At 39.9% G+C, this 22,116-nt stretch overlaps 1 protein-coding gene across 4 annotated transcripts in view; it reads right to left on the bottom strand.

The window, feature by feature from the left end:
- lrp1aa (low density lipoprotein receptor-related protein 1Aa) overlaps positions 1-22,116 on the bottom strand; it is a 178,581-nt gene that overhangs the window by 72,384 nt on the left and 84,081 nt on the right. For all 4 annotated transcript variants that reach the window (XM_084394815.1, XM_084394816.1, XM_084394817.1 and 1 more), the window contains exons 27-41: positions 20,550-20,794; positions 18,571-18,702; positions 17,187-17,414; positions 16,184-16,358; positions 13,083-13,177; positions 11,113-11,262; positions 10,892-11,032; positions 9,140-9,265; positions 7,859-7,990; positions 7,451-7,585; positions 7,222-7,351; positions 7,010-7,136; positions 2,656-2,807; positions 2,325-2,449; positions 1,421-1,795 (exon numbers count right to left, since the gene is read on the bottom strand). In XM_084394815.1, the coding sequence (XP_084250941.1) occupies positions 1,421-1,795; positions 2,325-2,449; positions 2,656-2,807; positions 7,010-7,136; positions 7,222-7,351; positions 7,451-7,585; positions 7,859-7,990; positions 9,140-9,265; positions 10,892-11,032; positions 11,113-11,262; positions 13,083-13,177; positions 16,184-16,358; positions 17,187-17,414; positions 18,571-18,702; positions 20,550-20,794 (2,468 nt within the window). The remainder of the gene's footprint in view (positions 1-1,420; positions 1,796-2,324; positions 2,450-2,655; positions 2,808-7,009; positions 7,137-7,221; positions 7,352-7,450; positions 7,586-7,858; positions 7,991-9,139; positions 9,266-10,891; positions 11,033-11,112; positions 11,263-13,082; positions 13,178-16,183; positions 16,359-17,186; positions 17,415-18,570; positions 18,703-20,549; positions 20,795-22,116) is intronic.

Below are 22,116 nucleotides of genomic sequence, written 5' to 3'. Positions count from 1 at the left end.
GTCGACCAATCACAACAGACTGGGTCATCTGACCAATCAGAGCAGAGCAGCTCTCAGAGAGGCGGGGTTTAGAGAGACTGAATCCTTGATCGAAGCGTTTCAGACACTGAGAGAAAAGAGCTGATGCTGCAGTGGAGATTATGAGGGAATAAAGTGTTTTTTGAGCTGTGATGCATGTAAACCTGTTGTAGGAGACGCCAAAACAAAATCAGGAACCTTTAAAATAGCATCATAGTGGCAATATATGTAAATAATATTTGGAGCCGTTACTCCTCTAGTGAACAGCATGTAACTGCCTTTATGCGACGAAGCTCAAAATTTAACGGCCCATAAAAAAGCATTTTATTTTTATTTCTCTATATCAGTGTCAGTGTTTCTGAATTCCCTGAAATGCCTCTATTGTAGTCTTGAGTTTCTTCCGGGAACGAACACGTCACAATATTCCTCATTTAAATAATTCATAAGCAGAATAAAGGGGCGGGGCCTGGTTGAGTTAGTTAGTAGTGTGTTAAACTGGCGGTTATGGTAAGGGGCGGGACATTTCCCAAACACACTTGAAGCGGTTGACCAATCACAACACACTGCTCCAACCGACCAATCAGAGCACAGTGTGCTTTTCAGAAGGAGGGGCTTCATAGAGACAGGAACTAACCTGGGGTGCGTTTCCCGTACAACGACATAACTCACTGCTGAACTACCATAGTACGATGCATCGTTGAAGAAACCAACTAGCTAGTAGCGACTGTTTCCCGAAACCACATTGTCGCAAAATGTTCGTTGAACCACGATTTCACACAGGTGGTGGAGTAATAACTTCTTCTAATGAATCTGTTTGAGATCGAATTAATGCTATTTCGCTCTATTTCCAGATTCAATCATAGGCTCGTTCTAACGTACTAGATCACGTTCACACATGTGCACTCTTCAAAAACGACGCTTTAAATCTCTTGAAAAACGAAAAGACGTAAATTACATTTGTATGTATTCTAAATAAAATATACAGATTGTACTGAATGTCAGCTTGCTTATTTTGCTCAAGATAAGGATTTATTAAGTCCACATGTCATGCAAACTAGAAACTCTGCTTCTAACCACAGGTCGAGAGCTGTCGTTCCAAACACACAACTCTGCGATGCTGTTTGCGAATGTTCGTTAGAACGATGGTTTCGGGAAACACCGACTCGTTGAACTATGCTGATAACGACCATAGTTGGCTAAAGATGCTTTCAGGAAACGCACCCCAGGGCGTTACTGACAGCCTGGGAAGAGAGGAGCTGCAGCAATGGAGAATATGGGGAAAATAATCAACATTCAAGCAGGAAAACCAGTTCTAGTAGAGCCTAAAAACAACATCAAGACTTTGAAAAAGGGCCTCTTTAAAGAAGATTATTTTAATTATTATTAATTATTTGAAACTTACTCTCAACCACTGTTTTCCGATCTGACCCGTCGTCATTGATTTGTTGAATATTCCCAAAGTGGATGTCGCTGTAGAAGATCCGATTTGCTCCTTTTCCGCCTCCTCCGCGGTAATCGAAGGTTAGCGCGATGACGTTTTTCATGTGGTCGGGGTCTTCAAACGGTTTGATGGGTGCGTTGAGGTTGTTTTCGTCTGATAAGTGCACACTCTTTAGTATGGTACGCTCTGAATACAGCAGGTATCCGTCGTAGTCACGGCAACTCTGACTGTCCTCGGCTAGCATTCCGTGAGCGCAAGCACACGTTCGCTGTGCATTTCCACGGAAAAGACAGAGTTGTTGGCAGCCACCGTTGTTGTTCTTGCAGACATTAGTTCCTGTGAAGAGATTTGTTTGAAACAATATAGAAATGCTTCAACTAAGGGAAATCTGAATCTTGCTCATAGATTCAATGACAATTAGCATATAATACTGTGGCATATTACATGTTATTTAAAAACTTAAAGAAAATAAAAATGTTATTATTATATATTATTTTCAAGGTTTACTTTTTAGTGGCAAAGTATTTTTATTTTCAACATAAAATGAATTTCTTATAAAAACTTATGTATATGACATTTTTTTGGTGTATTTTTGAAAAGTACTAGATAGGTCAATATCTTTTTCCATGACCTTGTCTTTGACCCTAAGATACCAATTACACAAAATAACTTATATGTGCAACGAAACCGCAATTTGCAATAACCAAGTGGAACATGGAACATGTGATAACCAGTCAGAGTCAAGAATGTAGCAATGCAGCGGTAAAACAAATAATAATATCCACATTCCTAACAGTTCTGTACATGCTAATTTATGTTGTGTTCCAGCACATTTCTCTTAAAAGCCAAGTCATTAAACACCCACCTTGCTGTCGTGCTCTGTTAAAAACCTTGATGTCTTTGAGTTGGACGCCGATGCCCGTCCTCAGACTCACTGAATCTGTTGCGTTGTCTTTACTGCCGCGCTTTATTGAACCATTCGCATGAGTCCTAAAAAAAGAAAAATACTTATCTGTTGGGACAAAGTTCAAAGGCTCTTTAAATAGGGTTAGCAAATAAAATAAAGTGATATCAAAAACTCAATAAATCCTGTAGATTAATCTTCATATTGGCTCTGTGCAAAAAACAGTAAAGAGGAAGATGATTTCTGTGAAGAGGAATTAAAGGGTGGAGGTGTACATATATGGTGCACTGACCGGTCACTCCAGTATATGTAGCTCTCAAACACAGATACGGAGAACATGTCCATGTTGTTGCTGGACAGCACCACCTCTCTGTTCTCCCCCGTCTCCAAGTTAATGCGCTCGATCTTATCCGTACGTGCGTCACACCAGTACAGCATATCTTCCTATAGGACACATGGATAATGATAAGGACATTTACTGCATGTACAGTCTGTGTTATTGTGTTTACAATGCATTTATATTGAGTCATCAGTTACTCTAGTTTTTTAGGCCAACACATTTTTTGTCACATCCAGCAAACATCTCACGATCCGCTCGCTGCCTGTCCCCTGAACACACTGTAAAAAAAACACGGTCTCTGTAGACAGCCCAGGCTCCACAAACGGCAAGAAAAACAAACTGGCCCAGCCTTGGCCACGAAACATAACAAACAGTGTTCTAGCCAATAACCGGCAATAATGATTTGGGGGTGGGGGTGGGGGTGGGGGTGGGGGTGGGGGTGGGGGTGGGGGTTGGGGGGTTAGTGCGCGTGCACATGAAGGGGGGTGTGGGGAGTGGAGGAGAGAGAAGCATGAAGAGGGAAGCTAGAGGAGAGATGTCCTAACAACGACTAACGTTAAAATTGTATATTCTTGAGAATTTTGATATGGCCGACACACGACCAAAGAGACGATGTTCCGATGAACAAATACCAAAGAAGAGGGAAAAGGAGAAGGAACGCGAAGTCCTGAATTTAAATCGGAAAAGCGTTCAAAAGGTGGCGAGAACTCCGCCGGCAGAAGCGCTTCCAATCCGACATTCAGGTGGCTCTGTTTTTGCCGGACAGGAGGGTAAATCCAGTTTGTTTTTTCTAAATGGTTCATGGCTGTTTCAGGAAGCACGGAAGGGAGGGGGGAGGGGACGGTATGAGGAAGAGGAGGAGGGAGGGTCGAGCTAGCCTCCGTTTTGTTTGACAATACTTCGAACGTCAACAAGAAGTGACGTCACCCAACATCGCTTAGAGCACCTTTAAGAGGAAGTTGCTTTGGTCTAATTTAAAGACAGGATTATAGGCATGACTTCTCCATCATACACAAGACAATCCCAGAATAAAGGAAGAAAAAAATAAGTCAGCATTGCATGTATGCTTTGCAGAAAAGTGAAATAACAAATCTCCTCAAGATGGTGGACGAAGTGAGAAAAAAAAAAAAAATCGGATAAAATGATTATACCCATTATTTTGCTTTGTACTTTTATGATTATTAAAGTATTGAGTAATTAGCTTAGCAATAATCTAATGTCAAACTTTATGTGAGGAACACAGGTGAGTGAGGGTTATTACACCCGCCCTCTCTTTTTTCTTCTCCGCCCCCCTCCCCCCATCACCTCCTCAGAGCCTCCTCAGCTTAGATTGCCCTAGATTAGTTTTTAGTCCGTCTGGCCTCCTCTCAGTGGGAGATTCGTTCTGCTGAGGCCTGCGCTGTGCTTAGACAATACCTGGAGTTGTAGGCTCCTCGGATAACTGCCTCTAGGGTTGAGCTTAGACTCCTCTTGTTTTAGAGAGTCGTCCTGCTGAGTCCTTCGTTCCCCAGAACTCTAGTTATGTATTTTTACCTATGAGATGAGTCTCTTTAGTGGTATTATCTGTTGGATAGATCAGACCTCCTCTTGCTGAGGTAACCACTCTTAGCGCTCCATACAGACAGGAGTAATGGTGTGGTCTTAGGAGCCTCCTCTGTTGACTGTCTTTTTGGGGTTGAGTGTTGTGAGGCTTCCTCTCGTTATAGAGAGTCTCCGGACGGGAGTCTCCACTCTCCAGAGCTCCGTGCAACCGTGTTATCAATATACTGGCTCTTCGAAGTTTCTTAAGAAACTCTTTTGGCTAGAGGATTGTAGGGTTGTAGTTGTTCTGGCTGAAACCTCGCACTCACAGCCTTGTTACACAGTAGCTTTGAGAGTCATAGGCGGTTTGGAGCTTCCCCTGGTACTGTTTTAAAGAAACACTGATAGGCCTCTACTTGTTTTAGAGAGTCGTTCTATTAAGGCTTCGCTTGCAGAGCTCTGTGCTGACAGTTGCATAAGGTGTAGGCTCTTTTTGGAGCCTCTTCTGTTATCTGTCTTTTAGGTTTGAGTGTTATTAGGCTTCCTCTCATTTTAGAGAGTCATCCTGCTGTCTAAAAATTTGGATCTTTGGTAAAATGAGTCTCTGCGTTAGACTGTCTATGGAGCAAAGAGTATGGTTACGCCTCCTCTCGGCCTAGAGAATTGTTTGTGTTCAGGCCTCTGCTCCTTGAGCTCCGTTTTTAGTACTCCCCACATTTTTGAGGGTCATCATAGAGAGTGCTTTGCTTCCTAGAGCTCTGTGTCACAGGTGTCCTGTGCCTAATATGCTTAGGTTGAGTTTAAATAAGTACTCCCCTCACTTAGAGGGTCATTATATTGAGTACTCTACTCTCTAAAGCTTCGCGCACATGCTTATGTCAGTTCTCAAGTAGTAGGCTTTCTTTGTTGCCTCCTTGATAATCTGGCTTCTTGAATAAGCATATTTAGTACTCTCCTCGTTTAGAGGGTCGTTATGCTGAGTACTTTGCTAATTGGGGCTATGTTCAGGAGTTAATCCAAGCTGGGAGGCTTTGTGTCAGCCTCCTTTGTGGACTTTTGCTGCTAGAGTTGTTGACCATCTTTGGGGCTCCTTGACAAGCGGGCTTCGGGTTGAGCTGGCTGAAATACAAGCGGCTCCTTAGACCTCTGTAGATTGGTATCAGGTTGTAGGGCTCTTCAGGAGCCTCCTTTATAACTGGCTCCAGAGCTTGGCCCCCTCGGTCGAGAGTGTAGCTATATACAGTACTCCGCTCCTCCAGCTATGTCAGAGCCTCGTCCTTGTGGTCGAGCCTGTATAGTACTCCACTCGTTTGAGAGGGGTTGTATGCAGAGTACTTCGCTCCCCGGGGCTGGATAACGATAGGCCTTCCTATGGCCTCTTTATAAGCAAAATAGTATCAGGCTGAATGATTATTTGTGAGCCTCCTTGATAGACTTGCTTTAGTAGAGCTTGGTAGGTACACCCCTCATTGAGGGTCACTATGCAGAGTACTCAGCTTCCCCAGAGCTATTTTTAAGCTCTGTTGGTCCTGGAAACCCCTTGCGGGATAAGCAGTGTCAATCCCCTCGCTTGAAGGTTCGTTATGTTGAGTCTTGCTCCCCAGGACGCCCATCTCTGGAATCCGATGTGTTGTGGTTATTGCTGTTATGCAAAACCTTCTCATTGGAGGCCTCTGATAGAGGGTTCAGTATAGAGATTCTGTTAAAAAGACTGGCAGGGTTTAGATAGAATGAAGTTAGCCTCCCTGGTGGTTCTAGGGGTCCATGCTTAGGTCCCCTGAAAGTGACAGGCCAAGGTCCTTTTTTGTCTCTGGTCATATTCCCTTAGAGGAATTTCTTCCTAGGATAAATGATTACAAGCCTTTGAGCTCTGCCCTGGGTCAAGTCCTTCCATGTGACCTTGCGAGGTGAATGGTAAGATTGTACTTGCTCATTGAGGCATGTAGCACAGGCAATGACCGTAGCGAGTAATTGTCAATGTGACAGCGAAATACTGGTGTGTACCTTTGGAGAGTTTAACTCTGGCAGTTAGGCCTTTTGAGTTTTTATTCTTGTGCTTAGTCACAGCCAATCTGGCATGCCTTTCCCTCAGCATGGCAGAGAGGGCATTTGTTCCTTTATTAGTGTCCCAGGACGCAGTGCGAGTTCCCATTCGAAAGGGAATGTCTCGGGTTACAAATGTAACCTTGGTTCCCTGAAAAGTGAAATGAGACATTCCAATGAGAGGTGCATCTCGTTTCCATGCTTCTGGACTGCCTGCATGGTCCCTTCAGATGAAGAAGTGGATGACATGTTCTCTAGGCGCCCTCTTTATATCTCACGGTTGCACTAGTAGTGACGTCATATGCTGTCGCCGGCCATTACAATTGTCACGTTTAAACACATGCTTCAGACACAGGTCGGGGTTAAGCTTTCCCCCATTAGCACCCTAGTGTCTTGTTCCCCTTCTCAAGGGACCAAGGTTACATTTGTAACTCGAGACGTAAAAACATTTGACATTCACCAGACCACATGCTCTTGCTTTTGCTTTTTCTTTTGAGGGTGTTTAGCACCCAAATACATAATGATATCTGTAAAACAGCAATACTTTATCTTATAGAAAACAGCAGTGAGGTTTTCAAACAATGAAAGCGCCCTAAATCAATTATTGACCAAAACAAACTATTCATGATTCAAAAATGTATGTTTCAAGATCAATGCATATGCACTGGCAGAATTTGCAATTGATGCAATGAGTGAATCGTTACACCCCCTAGTTATAAAGACATGAATGTGTCATATGCACCTGATAGTCAACGGAGATGCCGTTGGGCCAGCTAATGCTGACGTTCACCAGCACGGCTCGATTTGATCCATCCAGACGAGATCTTTCAATGCGTGGATACTGACCCCACTCCGTCCAAAACAGATATCTGCACACACACAACCACCAATGCTTCATTCATGCAGCAGAAACTCACAATAAAAGACAGGAAGTCAGGGTTACGCAAATCTCACCCTTTCTCAGGATGCACAGTAATGGCCCGAGGTTTGTCCAGTCCTTGGGAGATGACCACATATCGAAACGAGCCGTTTAATCTGGCCACCTCAATCACATCAAAGCCCTGGTCCGTCCAATAGATGTTTCCTACAGCACACAGCAGACAGGAACAAGGTCGCTTTATGGATCAGTATTGTAATAATGCTCTGAATGCATGTGAAAGTGTCAAAAGTGCTTAAAACGCACCGGCGATCCAGTCGACAGCGATGCCCTCCACGCGCCCGATGCCGTTAGTAATGACGTCCTCTCTCCACGTTTGATCTCTCTTAGCTCTGCTAATGGTGCTCAAACCCATGTCAACCCAGTAGATGGTGTCATTATCTACATGACAATAGAAAGAACATGCATATGAATTATAGTGCATCCCAATAGAGCATCATGGATGTGCAGCCGCTAAATCTGTGGCAACTGCGTGATGCGATCATGTCAATATGGATCAAAATCTCTGAGGAATTTTCACCTTGCTGAATCTCTGCCATGAAGAAGCAGATATGAAGGCAAAAAAGGGTCCAACCCAGTACTAGCAAGGTGTACCTAATAATGTGGCCGTAGAGTGTATGTCTGAAAACATAAATCAGGAGTGTTGAGACTCACCGGCATGAAAATCAATCCCAACAGCGAGTGAAGTGCCTGAAACCGGTACCAGGGCATCAGACTTGTCTGCAGGGTCCAGTGGGATTCCTCTAATGCCCTCATGAACAGAGTACAGCAGGAATGACCCCACACCTGAAATCAACAATCACTGATTCTTCAGCTACAGACAGTGTCATGTCCACAGGTTTGTGGTTATTAAGGGATTTTAAATCTTAGAATGCCTTCCTTTATTATTGTTTTGCTACTTTTCAATTCCTTCCTGTACAGATTATGTTGTTTTACACTTGTTTTCCCCTCTAAGACTAATCCTAATATTCAAAGGTGTTCAAAAGTTTGTTCCAAAAGTATTTTCTGTTCACAAAGTCAGCTTTTATTTGATCAAAAAAGATGCAGTATTTTTGATGGAAAAAAACAAACAAACAGTAAAAACAGAAATACTATGAAATATTATTACAATTAAAAATAAATAAATTATATGTAATTTATGTGATCAAAAGCTGAATTTTCAGCATCATCTTCAGAGTCACATGATCCTTCAGAAATCATTCTAATATGTTGATTTGATGCTCAAGAAACTTATTATCGTCTTATTATTTTTGTGGAAAACGTGATCATTTTTTTTCAGGACACTTTGATGAATTGAAAGTTTAAAAAAATTGCATTTATTTGAAATAAACACTTTTGTTACATTATAAATATATTTAGTGTATCAATATATTTAGACAAAGTATTATTGTATGTATTAATTGTGTGTAGTTCATAAAATGCTAGCTTTGCCACAAAATGTTATGAAAAAAAGCTTTGGAAATTGTGGTTAAAATGTTTCATAATGTTTCAGAAAAATTATCCTTTGAAATATGTACTGTAAGTTAGGCAGTTTAAAACGTCCATAGTTAAAGAAACACCTTTGAATATTCTTATAATAAAAGGGATTTAAAAAAAAAAAATAATAATAACGAACAAACTGATTGATAATTGCAGAAAAACTAGTAAAGCTACAGTATTCAAATGAAACGACTGAGCAGTTTGCTGCTCCTCTGTGTGTTTCTGATGGTGTTTCCAGCTGTTCTCTGAAGTAAATGCAAACACTGTGGTCTATTGTCCCTCCATGCCATTTTCCCAAAAGGAAGTCACACATAATTGACAGTTTGAATGTCAGGTGTGTGTGTGTGTGTATGCGTGTGTTTGACTCGTAAACTCGCAGGACTGCTGACCGCTCCTCAGGCTGTATCCTGCAGTGCATGTGTGTGTGTGTGTGTGTGTGTGTGTGTGTGTGTGTACCCTCGCAGGACTGCTGTCCGCTCCTCAGGCTGTATCCTGCGGTGCACATGCAGGATCGGCTCGAGGGAGACGTGGGTAGACACAGCTGAGAGCAGTCACCATTGTTGTTACTGCACATGTTTGAACCTGATGATAAACACAGCCAGAAAAACACAATTCAGTACAAAAGCCTGCATCTACTCAAAAAATACCCACAATCCAGTCTAAGCGGATGCTATCTGCACAGAGACTGTTTCAGTATTTAAATGAAGGCAAGGTCATTCTTTTCAGCACAATCACTCCTTTTTTCTGTGCTAATAGGTCTCTCTTGTAGATCTCTCCTTATTCATAAAAATGACATACTGGCACAATGAACTGGCCTGGAAATTTCAATAGAGTGCATTAGTGTTGCCCACTTTTTCGGCGGCGTTGGTTCCTGATGTATTTTTTTGTCATACATTTTTTTCCATAGGGATTTGAAGCCGTGAATCAAAACAACCAGCAATGAGGTGAATCACAACATTACAGACTTTGACTGGAAGCTAAAAAGTATTTGTCAAAAAGACAAAGGTACAGGACTCCGAACTTAATGACTTTAATGAGGGAAAGAACCAAAATCCCATGAAGCATTGCCAATGACATTATCAAAGTGAAAACAATGGAGAAATATAAAACTATTCTTTTAAAGTTGTTGATTATATAATTAATAGAAACAATACATTTAAAATTTTGAATAATTAAAAAAAATTGCAAAATTATATATATATAATTATGTATATATATGTATATGTATATATATATATATATATATATATATATATATATATATATATATATACACACACATATTTATACTTATTAATGCTCCCTGGGACTTTTATTAATAAAATAGTTTTGCTACCTGATTTCTACATTATATTCCTCAGCAACGAGGTGGTAACATCGCTGTTTTTTAAGCAATTAAACTCACAGACTCATTGTTTGTAAAGAAAGAAATGTTTACAGACTCAGGTAATTCACACATGCATCTCTCTCTCTCTCTTGATAATTAATTCAAATAAATGCTATAGTTCATTCATTCAAATAAATGTGACCTCAGCGCACTACTTCATATCTGTGTCTGATTTAAAGCGACAGAATGCTAGATATAAAGAGCCTTTAACTAACGAAAATAACCATCATTTTTATCCTTTCAGTCAAATATCCCACTGCAAACATCATTAACAACTAACTTGTCAATGCAGGAAAATGACCACGGTATGAGCAGGAGAATCCACAGCTAGCAGTGCATTAAACCACCGTCGGGCTGTTCTTTGCCTCTATGTCAGTCATTAAAATCGTTTAATGCACAGATAGCCGTGGATTATCCCTTAAATACATAGTATTTTACCAGCATAGCAAGAGCGACTCAATTACGTCGTTTGCTGGTGCTTCATGGGAGTGGGCGGAGCTAAAGAGCTCTTTTGGCACAATTTGCTCGCCGCAATTCTCTGATTGGTGGAGTTTTCTGTACAGCATCATGGGTAATGTAGTTTTTCACCACAAATTCAGTTGTTAAATATGATTGTTTTAAAAATCAAGTTGAAACAATTTAGGCTCATGCAAATGCATATACCATCAACCAACAACCTGATAACTCAAAGTAGGGCCGTCTTTAAAGATTTATAAGTTATTGTTAATAATCAATTTCCTTTTGAAGAATCAGCTCAGCACAGATTTTTTGGGTGTCACTTGAATGATTCCTTATCCACTGCATGCAAATGATTGTTGAACCTGTCTGCACGGTCTCGTTGTAGATCTTCATGTGCATCATGGGAGATGTGCTGTTTCTCAACACCTTCCAGTCTCCTCCATCACTCTTATCACACGTGCCGATCTGATCCGTGCCCTGATCCGCCCACCACAGCTTATCACCTACACAACATCACTCACAGCATTATTATTCAGAAAAAGTCAAGGAATTGCAGGATCTTGCAGTGCAGTGCTGTATTTACCCATGATAGCCAGCGCAGAAGCTTTGTTGAGTTTGCCTTTGACCGCGTCTAACACCTCGAGTCCTGATCCGTCCAGCTTGCAGCGGTTAATGGTGCTGTTCCCAGAGCTGACCCAGTACAGCTGCTCCGAGTCGAAGTCTATGGCCAGACCTGCAGAACAGAACGCAGACACACTTTATAACGCTTTCTCAACCGTTTCAGAGCAACTAATGAGGGTTTTTACGGCTATATACTGAACACGTTATCATGAAGAAGATCATCAGACACATGGGGTCTCATTTTCTAACCATGCATATAAACATATTGATGGTCTATGGGCCCTATCTTGCACCCAGCGCAATTGACTTTGTACACAGACGCATTTATCATTCCTATTTTGCACCCGCGCACAGCGGACTTTTCCCTCCACAGACGCACGTCGGTAAACTTGCGCTCCCGGGGGCGGTTCAGCGAAAAGAGGAGGCGTGTTCCGGCGCAAACGTTCCCTGGTGCTATTTTGCAGTTTCAGAAAACAATTCCGCCACAGACAAGGAAAAACCTAGTCTAAAGTCAGTGGCGCGTTGCTCATGTTATTCAGATGCTATTTTGAGGGCGCATGCTTGGCCATAATCAATGTAGCGTGTGCACAACGCACATACACTTTGATGCTCTCATCTACACAGAAGCAGCCGTTTTCATTTTTGCAAATCATACATAATTACAAGGAAAAATATTCCACACGAGGGAAATCATTGTTGTGTCCATTAAGATGTGAAAAAATAGGCATAAATCTAAATCGCGTTTGATACTTGCATTTCAGATCGTTAAAATAGGGCCCTAAAACTGCGAGCGAATTTATGATCAAAGTCTTACAGAAACATGGAAAGTGTTAAGTCAAAATTGTTAAGTACAATATAACCACTTGCTGAAATAATCACACATAATCCTGAAACTGTTCCTCTAGTTCCTACAATTCACCTTTTAGCCATCACCTCACTTAGTGTTTTAACTTCCTTGACTAACTAAACACAGGGCTCAACAGTTCTCATTTCTTCTTCTTGCCTAGTTAGCCCAGTAGTTGATATTACGTCATCTAGCGACATTTAGCTACTTTTTGAGCAGGGTTTATCTACTAGAGTCAATGTTTTTATTTTTGGAAATTTAAATGTATAATTTTATATTTACTGTACATATATTATATTATATTAAATCAAATTAAATATATCAATAACTACATTAGTTAACATGAACTAACAATGATCAATACTTCTACAGCATTTATTAATCTTAGTTAATGTTAATCTCAGCATTTACTAATACATTTTTAAGATCAAAAGTTGTATCTGTTGGCATTAGTTAATGCACTGTGAACTAACACTAATATAAATTGTTTTATTAACTAACATTAACAAAGGTTAACAAGTGCTGAAAAAAATTATGTTGCTCATTGTTAGTGTTAGTTAATGCAGTAAAAATTCTCACTTAAAATGCATTGGATGCATTACATCATTTTTACAATTATTTAATGATTTATTTTACATTTTGCACATAAAATGTATTTAGTTAATTTATTTTAAATTATTATTGCTATTTATTTAACAAAAAAAAAAAAAAAAATTGAAATTGAAATGCATGAAAGCACATGTCGGCACCTTTCCCAATTCCTGTTTCCTTCTCTACTAACATTGCTTCCTGTCATCTCTACACTGTTTTATTTAATAAAGGCTAAAATAAGGGCTAAAAAAGTATATTATCAAAATGTAAGACAACATGGTTCTAGGAACACAGCAGACTGAACTCCCTGATTCTCTCACACTGGCCAAGTGTTGTTGTTAGCATAGGAAACTGCAGTTCGGTGGATGATTCAGATGTTATCCCCTGAAGGTAATGTATCTGTCTAATTAGTTTTAAGTCCTAATGTGTTTCTACAACCCAGTGCAATCATGTTGTAAGCTTGTTGAGGCTGAACCCCTCTCTCAGCGGTCACTCACCCACTGGAGCCTTCTGATCCGTGAAGATCACGGTATGGTTTGTGCCGTCAGTGTTGGCCATGCTGATGTTATCGCCATCAGTCCAGTACAGCTTCCTGGACAGTTCAAGAAAACACATGAGAATAACTGTTATTTTGTTAGTAATATTTCAAGATGAAAACTTACTGGACTGAAATAACTTAGGTTTACTTGATTACCCATTTATGTGACTCTGGACCACAAAACCAGTCACATGGGTCAGTTTTTGGAAATTGAGATTTATACATCATCTGAGAACTGAATAAATAAACTTTCCATTGATGAATGGTTTGTTAGGATAGGACAATATTTGCTCGAGATACAACTATTAGAAAATCTGGAATCTGAGGATGCAATCTGGAATCGCGATTGTGCCGCATTCACTCACAAATTTTTTTTTTTCTATATATTTACGGTAGGAAATTTGCAAACTATCTTCATGGAACATGATCTTTACTTAATATCCTAATTATTTTTGGCATAAAAGAAAAATCGATAATTTTGACCCATACAATGTATTGTTGCCTATTGCCACAAACATACCCGTGCAACTCGTGACTGGTTTTGTGATCCAGGGTCACATATCTTTTTTTATATGTTCAAATGTTAGTATTAAATATGATACATCAGGCTTTTGAAGAACGGTTTATTTGTTCATCTTTCAATCATCATTGAATTGCATTGCATTATATGTTGTAAAACTACAGAGCTTTGATGATAAAACTAAGCATTTAAATATATCTTACTAAGACATAGTATTGGCAAATATAGAGACAGAGATATTTATATGCAGTTTATGTAAAGATCTCATTGATTTACATTACAATCAGAATTCATCTTACTTTTTGTCAATATCTGCACCAAACTGTGTGGTTTTGCTCAGTTTGGGCCTCTGAATAAAACTGGGCTGTTTTTTCTCCTTGATCATGAGCTCATGTTGTCCTATATCATAATGTATGAGCAATATTTTGTTTAAAGGTTCAAAAAACTATTCCATGAAAAAAAAAAAAAAAAAAAAAATCTGACTATTGTTTCATATGTCAGGGTTTAAGCAGTTTATATCCTTCATCAAACACTCAACTTAATTAACCAGAATCAAATTAAAATTGCAATATGGCCATGACTGGTGTCACGGTTTTGGTCTATGTATTTTGGGACTCTTAGCTTAAAGTTCTTTCTGTTCTGTTTAGTTCCTGTTTCTTTGGTTGTCATAGTTATTCATTGTTTAAATGAGTCTCACCTGTCCCTCATTGTTACTGTGTATTTAAAACTTCAGTTGTCTTCTGTTCTTTGTTTTTGAAGTTTCGTGCTGGTGTTTCTATGTATAGTTCCGGGTGTTTATTAAATGTTAATCTGCGTCAATCATCTATGTCTGGATTAGTCAAGCCAGCGCGTGATTCATCTTGATCTAATTATTTAATCAGCATGTGCTGAGTGAGTGTGAATGTGTTTCTACTGTGAATGAATCAGTGAACAAATCATTTTAAATGAATATTTTAAATGAGCGAATGGTTCTCGGTCACTTTCAAGCGAAATCAAGAGATTTCTGGATTACCACATAAATATTTTAATTAATTACGGTCATAAAATATAAAACGGCTATTGGGAATGTGCCATTAAGAATTATTACAAACTTGCACGTGGAACATGCAGATGTCTTTTTTTCAAACTATGGGTGTTTATTTCATCATGCGCTTCATTTCCACTAGCATGGAAGACGGTAATGAAGGACACTGACAAAGAGCAGTTTGGGCACTTTAACTAAATAAATATATGCCCTGCGGGTTTAATATATATATGCGCTTTATTTATTTATGTGCGTCTCAGAGCAGCTCCGTTCACAGTAAATCCTGCTCCACATGAACTGTTATCATTAACATTCGTGGAGTGTCTTAAACTCCATCTCTGCATATGCTGTGAGTTTGGTTTGCTTATGAAGTTAATCTGGGAATGCAACATGCGCCATTTCATTAGATTTGTAAGGTAAATAATTTATAAACCTACACCAACACAGAAGAATGCGTCAATATCTTTTTCTAAATATGCAAACTGTTCATCGCGATTCCAAAATAAAAGTCTCAACCCTCGCTCTGAGTTTGCATGTTTTGATGTCCACATGTTCTTGTTCAAGAAATGACAGTGGCTTTAGCATTTATATCATAAAAAAGTGGCCAAATATTAAAGATTAAGTAAACATTTGAATTAAATGTTGTTTGGCCAATATTAAACAAGGATTTGATCTGCTGTAAAGTGTAACAACACCAGGCTGTTGACGCCCTCTACAGGCCTTTGTTATAATGCATAATGTGCATAAGATGATTGTTTATATTATGTATTGTAACAGTGTTGTTCTATAAAATCATATGATTACTTGCTTTTGATACTTTATTTCCGATTACTCGATTACTCGTCAAAATAATCGACCGATTAGTCGATTACCAAAATAATCATTAGTGACAGCCCTAAATGATTTATCTATGCACATCATTATTATATCTCATAATCTTGAATCAGAATAACTTCCTCTCCCTCTTTCAGCATCTCTTCTCTTCTCTGATGAACCTGTCACTCAAATGAGATCCACCAACAGCAAACCACAACCATCCAATCAATTCCCCACGGACAAAATCAAGCCCCGCCCACATTTGTTCTTGTTCCAGAATCCGTTTCGCTCCGATATACGTCACAATAGGGAGAAAAGGCTTCATGCTGACAGTAATGGTTGTTCAGATTAAAATGAAAGTTTTTTTTCATGCAAAGTGAGTGTCGAATGCACAGATCCATGTCTGTTATGGGCTACATTTAAAAACTCTTATAACAAAGTTGGAATGTTGTCTCAGTGTTTTTGCTGCAAATTATATATTTTTTTTCTTTTTCATGAAAAACTCACCCAGTGCAAATGGACAATATCCTAAAGCCTGTACTCTATGTCACGATGTTGCCCAGTAAAACATGAGAAAACAAGAGTGCATGTGGTTGATCCTGTTATGCATCTATTTCTCTGCCTTTAGGAAGTAAAGCGTGTAGGAGGGCAGGGTTGCGTGTGTAAATGTCTCGAGTGTTTGTTGCACGAGTGCGCTCACCCCAGTATAGGATGCAGCACGAGGCAATGGGGCTTGTCCAGGCCTTGAATAACAGCGTTTTTGAAGGAGCCGTCCAGTCTGGCCACGTTGATCTGTTTCTTATTGCCGTCATAGCTGGTCCAGAAGAGATTGCGTGAAACCCAGTCCACCGCCAGACCATGTGCGTTGGGGATATCTGATCACACGCATAATAACCATTTCCAGATATTAATTGTTTAAATCAATATAATCAGATGAAAGACACAGAAATCTAAACATTCGCATTCAGTGCATTTCCACAGGGATAAACATCTGGACGAACAGAAAGACGGATGGTAAAGTGTGAGTCATTATTTCATCATAAAACCCAACATGTCTGTAATTTGGTTTTGAGGGCTGTGCTAATTTTACTTAAACAGCACTCACTAAAAAACTCTCGACTGTAAACACGACAGCACTTCTGCACTGTAAACAATGACCAAGATTCTCATACGCACAATAACAAGATTTCAACAACAACATCCTGATATTCTGAAGCCTTATGTGAACTCAGAATAGAATAATTAGATTCTCTCAATGGGGTAGTTCAGCCGAAAATGAAAATTCTGTCATCATTTAATCATTTATCGTTCTTTCTTTCTTCTGCAGAACACAAAAGATATTACTATTTTTGTCCATATCACGAAATTCTTTGTGGTCCAAAACGACACTGACTTTCATTGTAAGGACATTTTTAGTGTTCCACAGAAGAAAGTAAGATAATGATTATAATGTACGTTAAGTGTTATTCAAACAACCTTAATTTATATGATTCAATGAGTCTGTATGAAGTCATAATTCTCATATCAAGTATCTGCTTTGGCATTTAAAATTGTGAAATTGATATAGTCTAGTAATATCTAGAAAAATTCATCCACTAGCAAAAGAAATGAGTAAAAGTGCAATAAAACCACTGTTTTAACAGTTATTCCCTGCTGTACATGTGCATCTGCTTTTATTCCAGTCAAGCTGATGAGTGTTGTACCTGCAGACACCACTGTCTCTATTCCTGTGCCGTTAATGAAGGCCCTCTTGATGGTCTGAGTCCGAACATCCGACCAATAGATGCGCTTCTCCAGAGCGTCGTAATCCACGACCGTGACGTTGTCGATGTCAGGGACGGTGAAGGAGATGATGTAGTTGTAGTATGGATTATAGATGTCCACTCCTCTTATCTCAATCTGACGAGCGTACAGTAGGAACTGACGCGACTCTGGAAGAGAGACAGTGAGACTTGTCATGACTGGAGACAAAAAGGAAGACAAATCGAACCAGACAAAAGGTCACTGAAAAAAAAAATTCCCAGAGGAAATTAATTTAAATGCGAGGATCCATTCACATTTACCAGTACCTTTTCTGTTGAGTTTACAGACATTTCCTTCAACCCTAAAAAAAACCCCAGTGAAAAATCAATATAGAAAATTCCTTCATATTAACACAGTACATTCTCAGGGTGTGGTTGGAGTTTATATGGGGACTGACTCTCTAGAAACAGCATATTTAAAGAAAAGTTCAAAGTTAAAGAGAAATTTATTTTGACACGTATATGTGCAATAGACTTTGACTGTAAGAGCATTACTGTAAAAATATTACATACATGTTTTTACAAACAAAGGGACAAGTCTATTATCTTCAATAATCAACAGTAGGTTAGGCTGCGTGAGAGAGATGCCAAGATATCGATCGTTCCGCCAAAGCAACTACAGAAAAAAACATCTTTAAAAGGAATTTTTCACCAAAAATTAAAATTCTGTCATCATTACCTCACGGTCATGTTGTTCCAAACCCATATGACTTTCTTAATTTTATAAATCATAGAAGTCGATATTTCACTATTTAAACAAATATTAGGATTTATAAAAAAAATAAACAAAAAACAAAGGGGTGGTTGATTATGATTTCGCTTTTCTAACTTTAGTTAGTGTAATGTTGCTGTTTGATCATCAACAACTGCAAAGTTATGACGCTCAAAGTTCAAAGCAAAGATAACTACACATCAGCTGCATAAATTCATCAGCTAACCATTCAGAAATGTCCTGTTGCTTCTACATGTTGTCACTTCTTCTTGAGTCTCTCCATCATTGTCTGACTCTGGTTTGAACATAAATGGCTAAAAGTTTTTGAAATTTTCAGTGCATGTCTGTCTGTGTGAGTGCAAGCTGTTGAAGCTCCGGCCGCTGTGCCGGGAGCAGCAGCTCATTTGCATTTAAAGGAACAGACACAAAACAGTGTGTTTTTGCTCACCCTAAAAAATTTACAATATCGAGTTGAGAAACTGACAAAACTCAGCACAGATTCTGTCAGGATGTAAATGAATCTGAAGATGATAACAGGTCTGTTGTGCCGCTGGATCGAGCTCTAGTTCGTACCGTAGCAGGTGTGGTTGTCTTCACTCAGTCTCATGAGGTGAGGACAGGCGCAGGAGAACGTCTGGTTATAGTTGATCAAGCACAGGTGAGAACATGGACCCAAACCACCGTTAGCAGCACACGGGTTCGGCGCTGGAGAGAGAGGTGAGACAGACGGAAATAAAGAGGAGGTGAAGTACTGAGCTTTATTGTGTCATTGCCACATTCAAATTTATGGCCAAGAAACCAAACCAGCTGAGACACTGATGACAGGTTGATATGTCGGCCAAGCTGAGCAGATTAGAGAGAGAGAGAGAGAGAGAGAGAGAGAGAGAGAGAGAGAGAGAGAGAGAGAGAGAGAGAGAGAGAGAGAGAGAGAGAGAGAGAGAGAGAGAGAGAGAGAGAGAGAGAGAGAGAGAGAGAGGTTTGATGAAAAGTAAGACAGATAAATCCCAAGGTTAAAGGTTTAAAACAGATAGAGGAACTTCTGAAAGCATGTCTAAACCAATTCATCCCCTCTGTCTGCTCCTGTTAGACATGAATAAACAGATGTCTGCCTCTATAAGATGAAGTCAGTGAGCTAAACTATCATGACAAGTTTATTCACAAGCTGCATTATTAAGCGCCAAACACCATCAACATGTGTGTCCATCAAGCCGACTGGCCCTTCCCTCAAATTGACCCACAGTCTTAAAGTTTACACAATAACTAATCAAACAATTAAAAGTAGCCTTCACAAGAAAACTTGAAAGAATGAAATGATCTGTGATGTCCAGACAACAAGCCACTTTTAAAAGCTCAGAATGAATCTCCATGTTGAATATTGGGGTATCTGGAATCATCTGTGCTTGAGGAGATCAATGCCACAAGGTGATCAAATGAATCTTCATTATTATTGATACTTCATTAATAAGCATGCCAAAAAAGGAATTGCTGAGAACACTTCAAAGCAACCTCGTGCATTCAGATTTAAAATAGTCCTGAGTAACACTGTCATGTTGAATTAGTTAATTCACTAGTTCACTCATTTAGCCAATAAATTAATCAAAGCAACGTAATTTTCAATTAGTAACACAATACATTAATCTATCATTTTGGCAGACATATAAAATATACAGTATATACTTTTATAGGACACTTAATATGTTAAGTGAACAGTGTTTGACTTATTGAGGCAAGATTTGGGGGAATTTTGTCGGTGTAAAGCCGGGGTGTCCAATCCTGCTCCTGGAGGGCCACTGTCCTGCAGAGTTCAGTTCAACCCCAATTAAACACACCTGAACCTGCTAATCAAGGTCTTACTAGACATAATAGACACTTCCAGGCAGGTGTGTTGAGGAGAGTCGGAGCTAAACTCAGCAGGACAGAGTTTGGACACCCCTGGTGTCAAAGGCTTGTTCACACCAAGAACAATAACTAAAACGATAACTGTATTAGCCTCCACACCAACGGACGATATAGTTCTGTTTATAATAAGCACTTGCTGTAGTTTTGTCATCTGCCGCTTTAAATGCTTTTTAAAGTCTTTAAAGTGGATTCTGATTGGTTGTCAATGTCGTTCATCAGCTGGGGAAAAAGAAAATCACTTCGAAAGTGTCGTTCCTCTGTGGTACCCCCAAACTAGTTAAATGCAAACCCTACCCTACAGGCAATTTCATTGGTCAACCCAATCATCCAGTCAGCTGTCAATGAATTTGACTTCATGTATTCATGTATTAATTTTCTCAGAGCTGAGAAAATAACAAATAATGTGATTGACATGACATGATTTACAGGAAAAAAACACTATTGGAATCTAATTTTGGCATTTCAAGCAAATCAAGCATTTCAAATCAGCTCTTTATAGAAAGTTTCCATGGCGGTACAGTGATGGAATTAGATTGTTACACCATGGTACTTGTGACATATACCACTGTGACATGTGACATATTCCACTGCTTTGAAACAGGAGTTAGTAATATTGCTATATGAGTAACTTTGAAATAAAGTTTGAAGATTACCTTGCGGTTGTCTGGATGGGTGGTAAACCTGCAGATCAAAAGGTTGCGTGTTTGTTCTCTGAACCACAGTGACATTGTTTCCTGTCCATTTGTTGGCTTTGGCCAGTGTGTTTGTGCGCCAGTCTGTCCAGTAAACCTCTCCGCCGTACATCGTCACAGCAAACGGATGCGAGAGATACTCGTGTCCTCTGAGCACCTCGATCAGTCCTGACCCGTCATACTTGGCTGAATAGATTGCATCCGATCTGAGACATAAGACATAAATAAACCATTTCTATGGTCATTAATTTCTGATAGGAAGCACAAAATAAGAACCAGCTAATTAGGGTTGTCGGGATCACTAGAGGCTTCCAGGAGCAGGATTGGATACCCCTGGATTAGGGATTGGGAAAGGGTCAGGGCCACTCTCTAGCAGAGTTTAGCTTTAGACCTGATTAAACACACCTGAACCAGCTAATTAAGTTTGTCGGGATCACTAGAGACTTCCCGGAAGGTGTGTTGGAGCTAATCTCTTCAGGACAGTTGCCTTCCAGGAGCAGGATTGGATACCCCTGGTTTAGGGATTGGGAAAGGGTCAGGGCCACTCTCTAGCAGAGTTTAGCTTTAGACCTGATTAAACACACCTGAACCAGCTAATTAAGGTTGTCGGGATCACTAGAGACTTTGCGAAAGGTATATTAGAACAGGTTGGAGCTAAACTCTACTGTAAAGTGGCCTTCAAGGAGCAGGATTGGACACCACTGGGTCAGGGATTGGGATAGGGTCAGGACACTGCTTGGTTTGTTCTAGGACAGGGGTGTCGAATCTTGCTCCTGGAGGGCCATTCTCTAGCAGAGTTTAGCTTTAGACCTGATTAAACACACCTGAACCAGATAATCAAGGTCTTCAGGATCACTAGAAACTTCCAGTAAAGTGTGTTGGGGCTAAACTCTACAGGACAGACTTGCCTTCCAGGAGCAGGATTGGATACCCCTGGTTTAGGGATTGGGAAAGGGTCAAGGCCACTCTCTAGCAGAGTTTCGCTTTAGACCTGATTAAACACACCTGAAGCAGTTAATTAAGTTTGTCGGGATCACTAGAGACTTCCCGGAAGGTGTGTTGGAGCTAATCCCTGCAGGACAGTCCAGGAGCAGGATTGGATACCCCTGGGTTAGGGATTGGGAAAGGGTCAGGGCACTTAGTTTGTTCTAGGACCAACTTCCATTGATCCAGGAGCATGGCCGGCAGTACCCTAAAAAGGACATCTTTGTTCCTTATTTAGTTCATACTAGTACCTTAAAGCAGAACTTGGTAACTTTTTTAATTTAATAAAACTGTCTAGAAATCATTTGGATGGTTAAACAACCTGTTCCGGTGATATTCGTGACTTTCCCCGCTCCCCCCAACGTTCCCAGGCGGAAAACCAACCTTGCAACTTGGGGACTACCGCCCCGGCAAGATAGAAATTGGAAGTCTCTGAGAAGCGAGAACTAGAACGAGAACGAGCGCGAAACACGAATTGCTTTACGGCAATTCGACATAAACACACACGCATGTATGATGTATTACCCACCTCAGTAGACATAGC

This window comes from Rutilus rutilus (assembly GCF_951802725.1).
Source record: "Rutilus rutilus genome assembly, chromosome: 22".
NCBI lineage: Eukaryota > Metazoa > Chordata > Actinopteri > Cypriniformes > Leuciscidae > Rutilus > Rutilus rutilus.
This window is presented reverse-complemented; position numbering and strand designations above follow the sequence as displayed.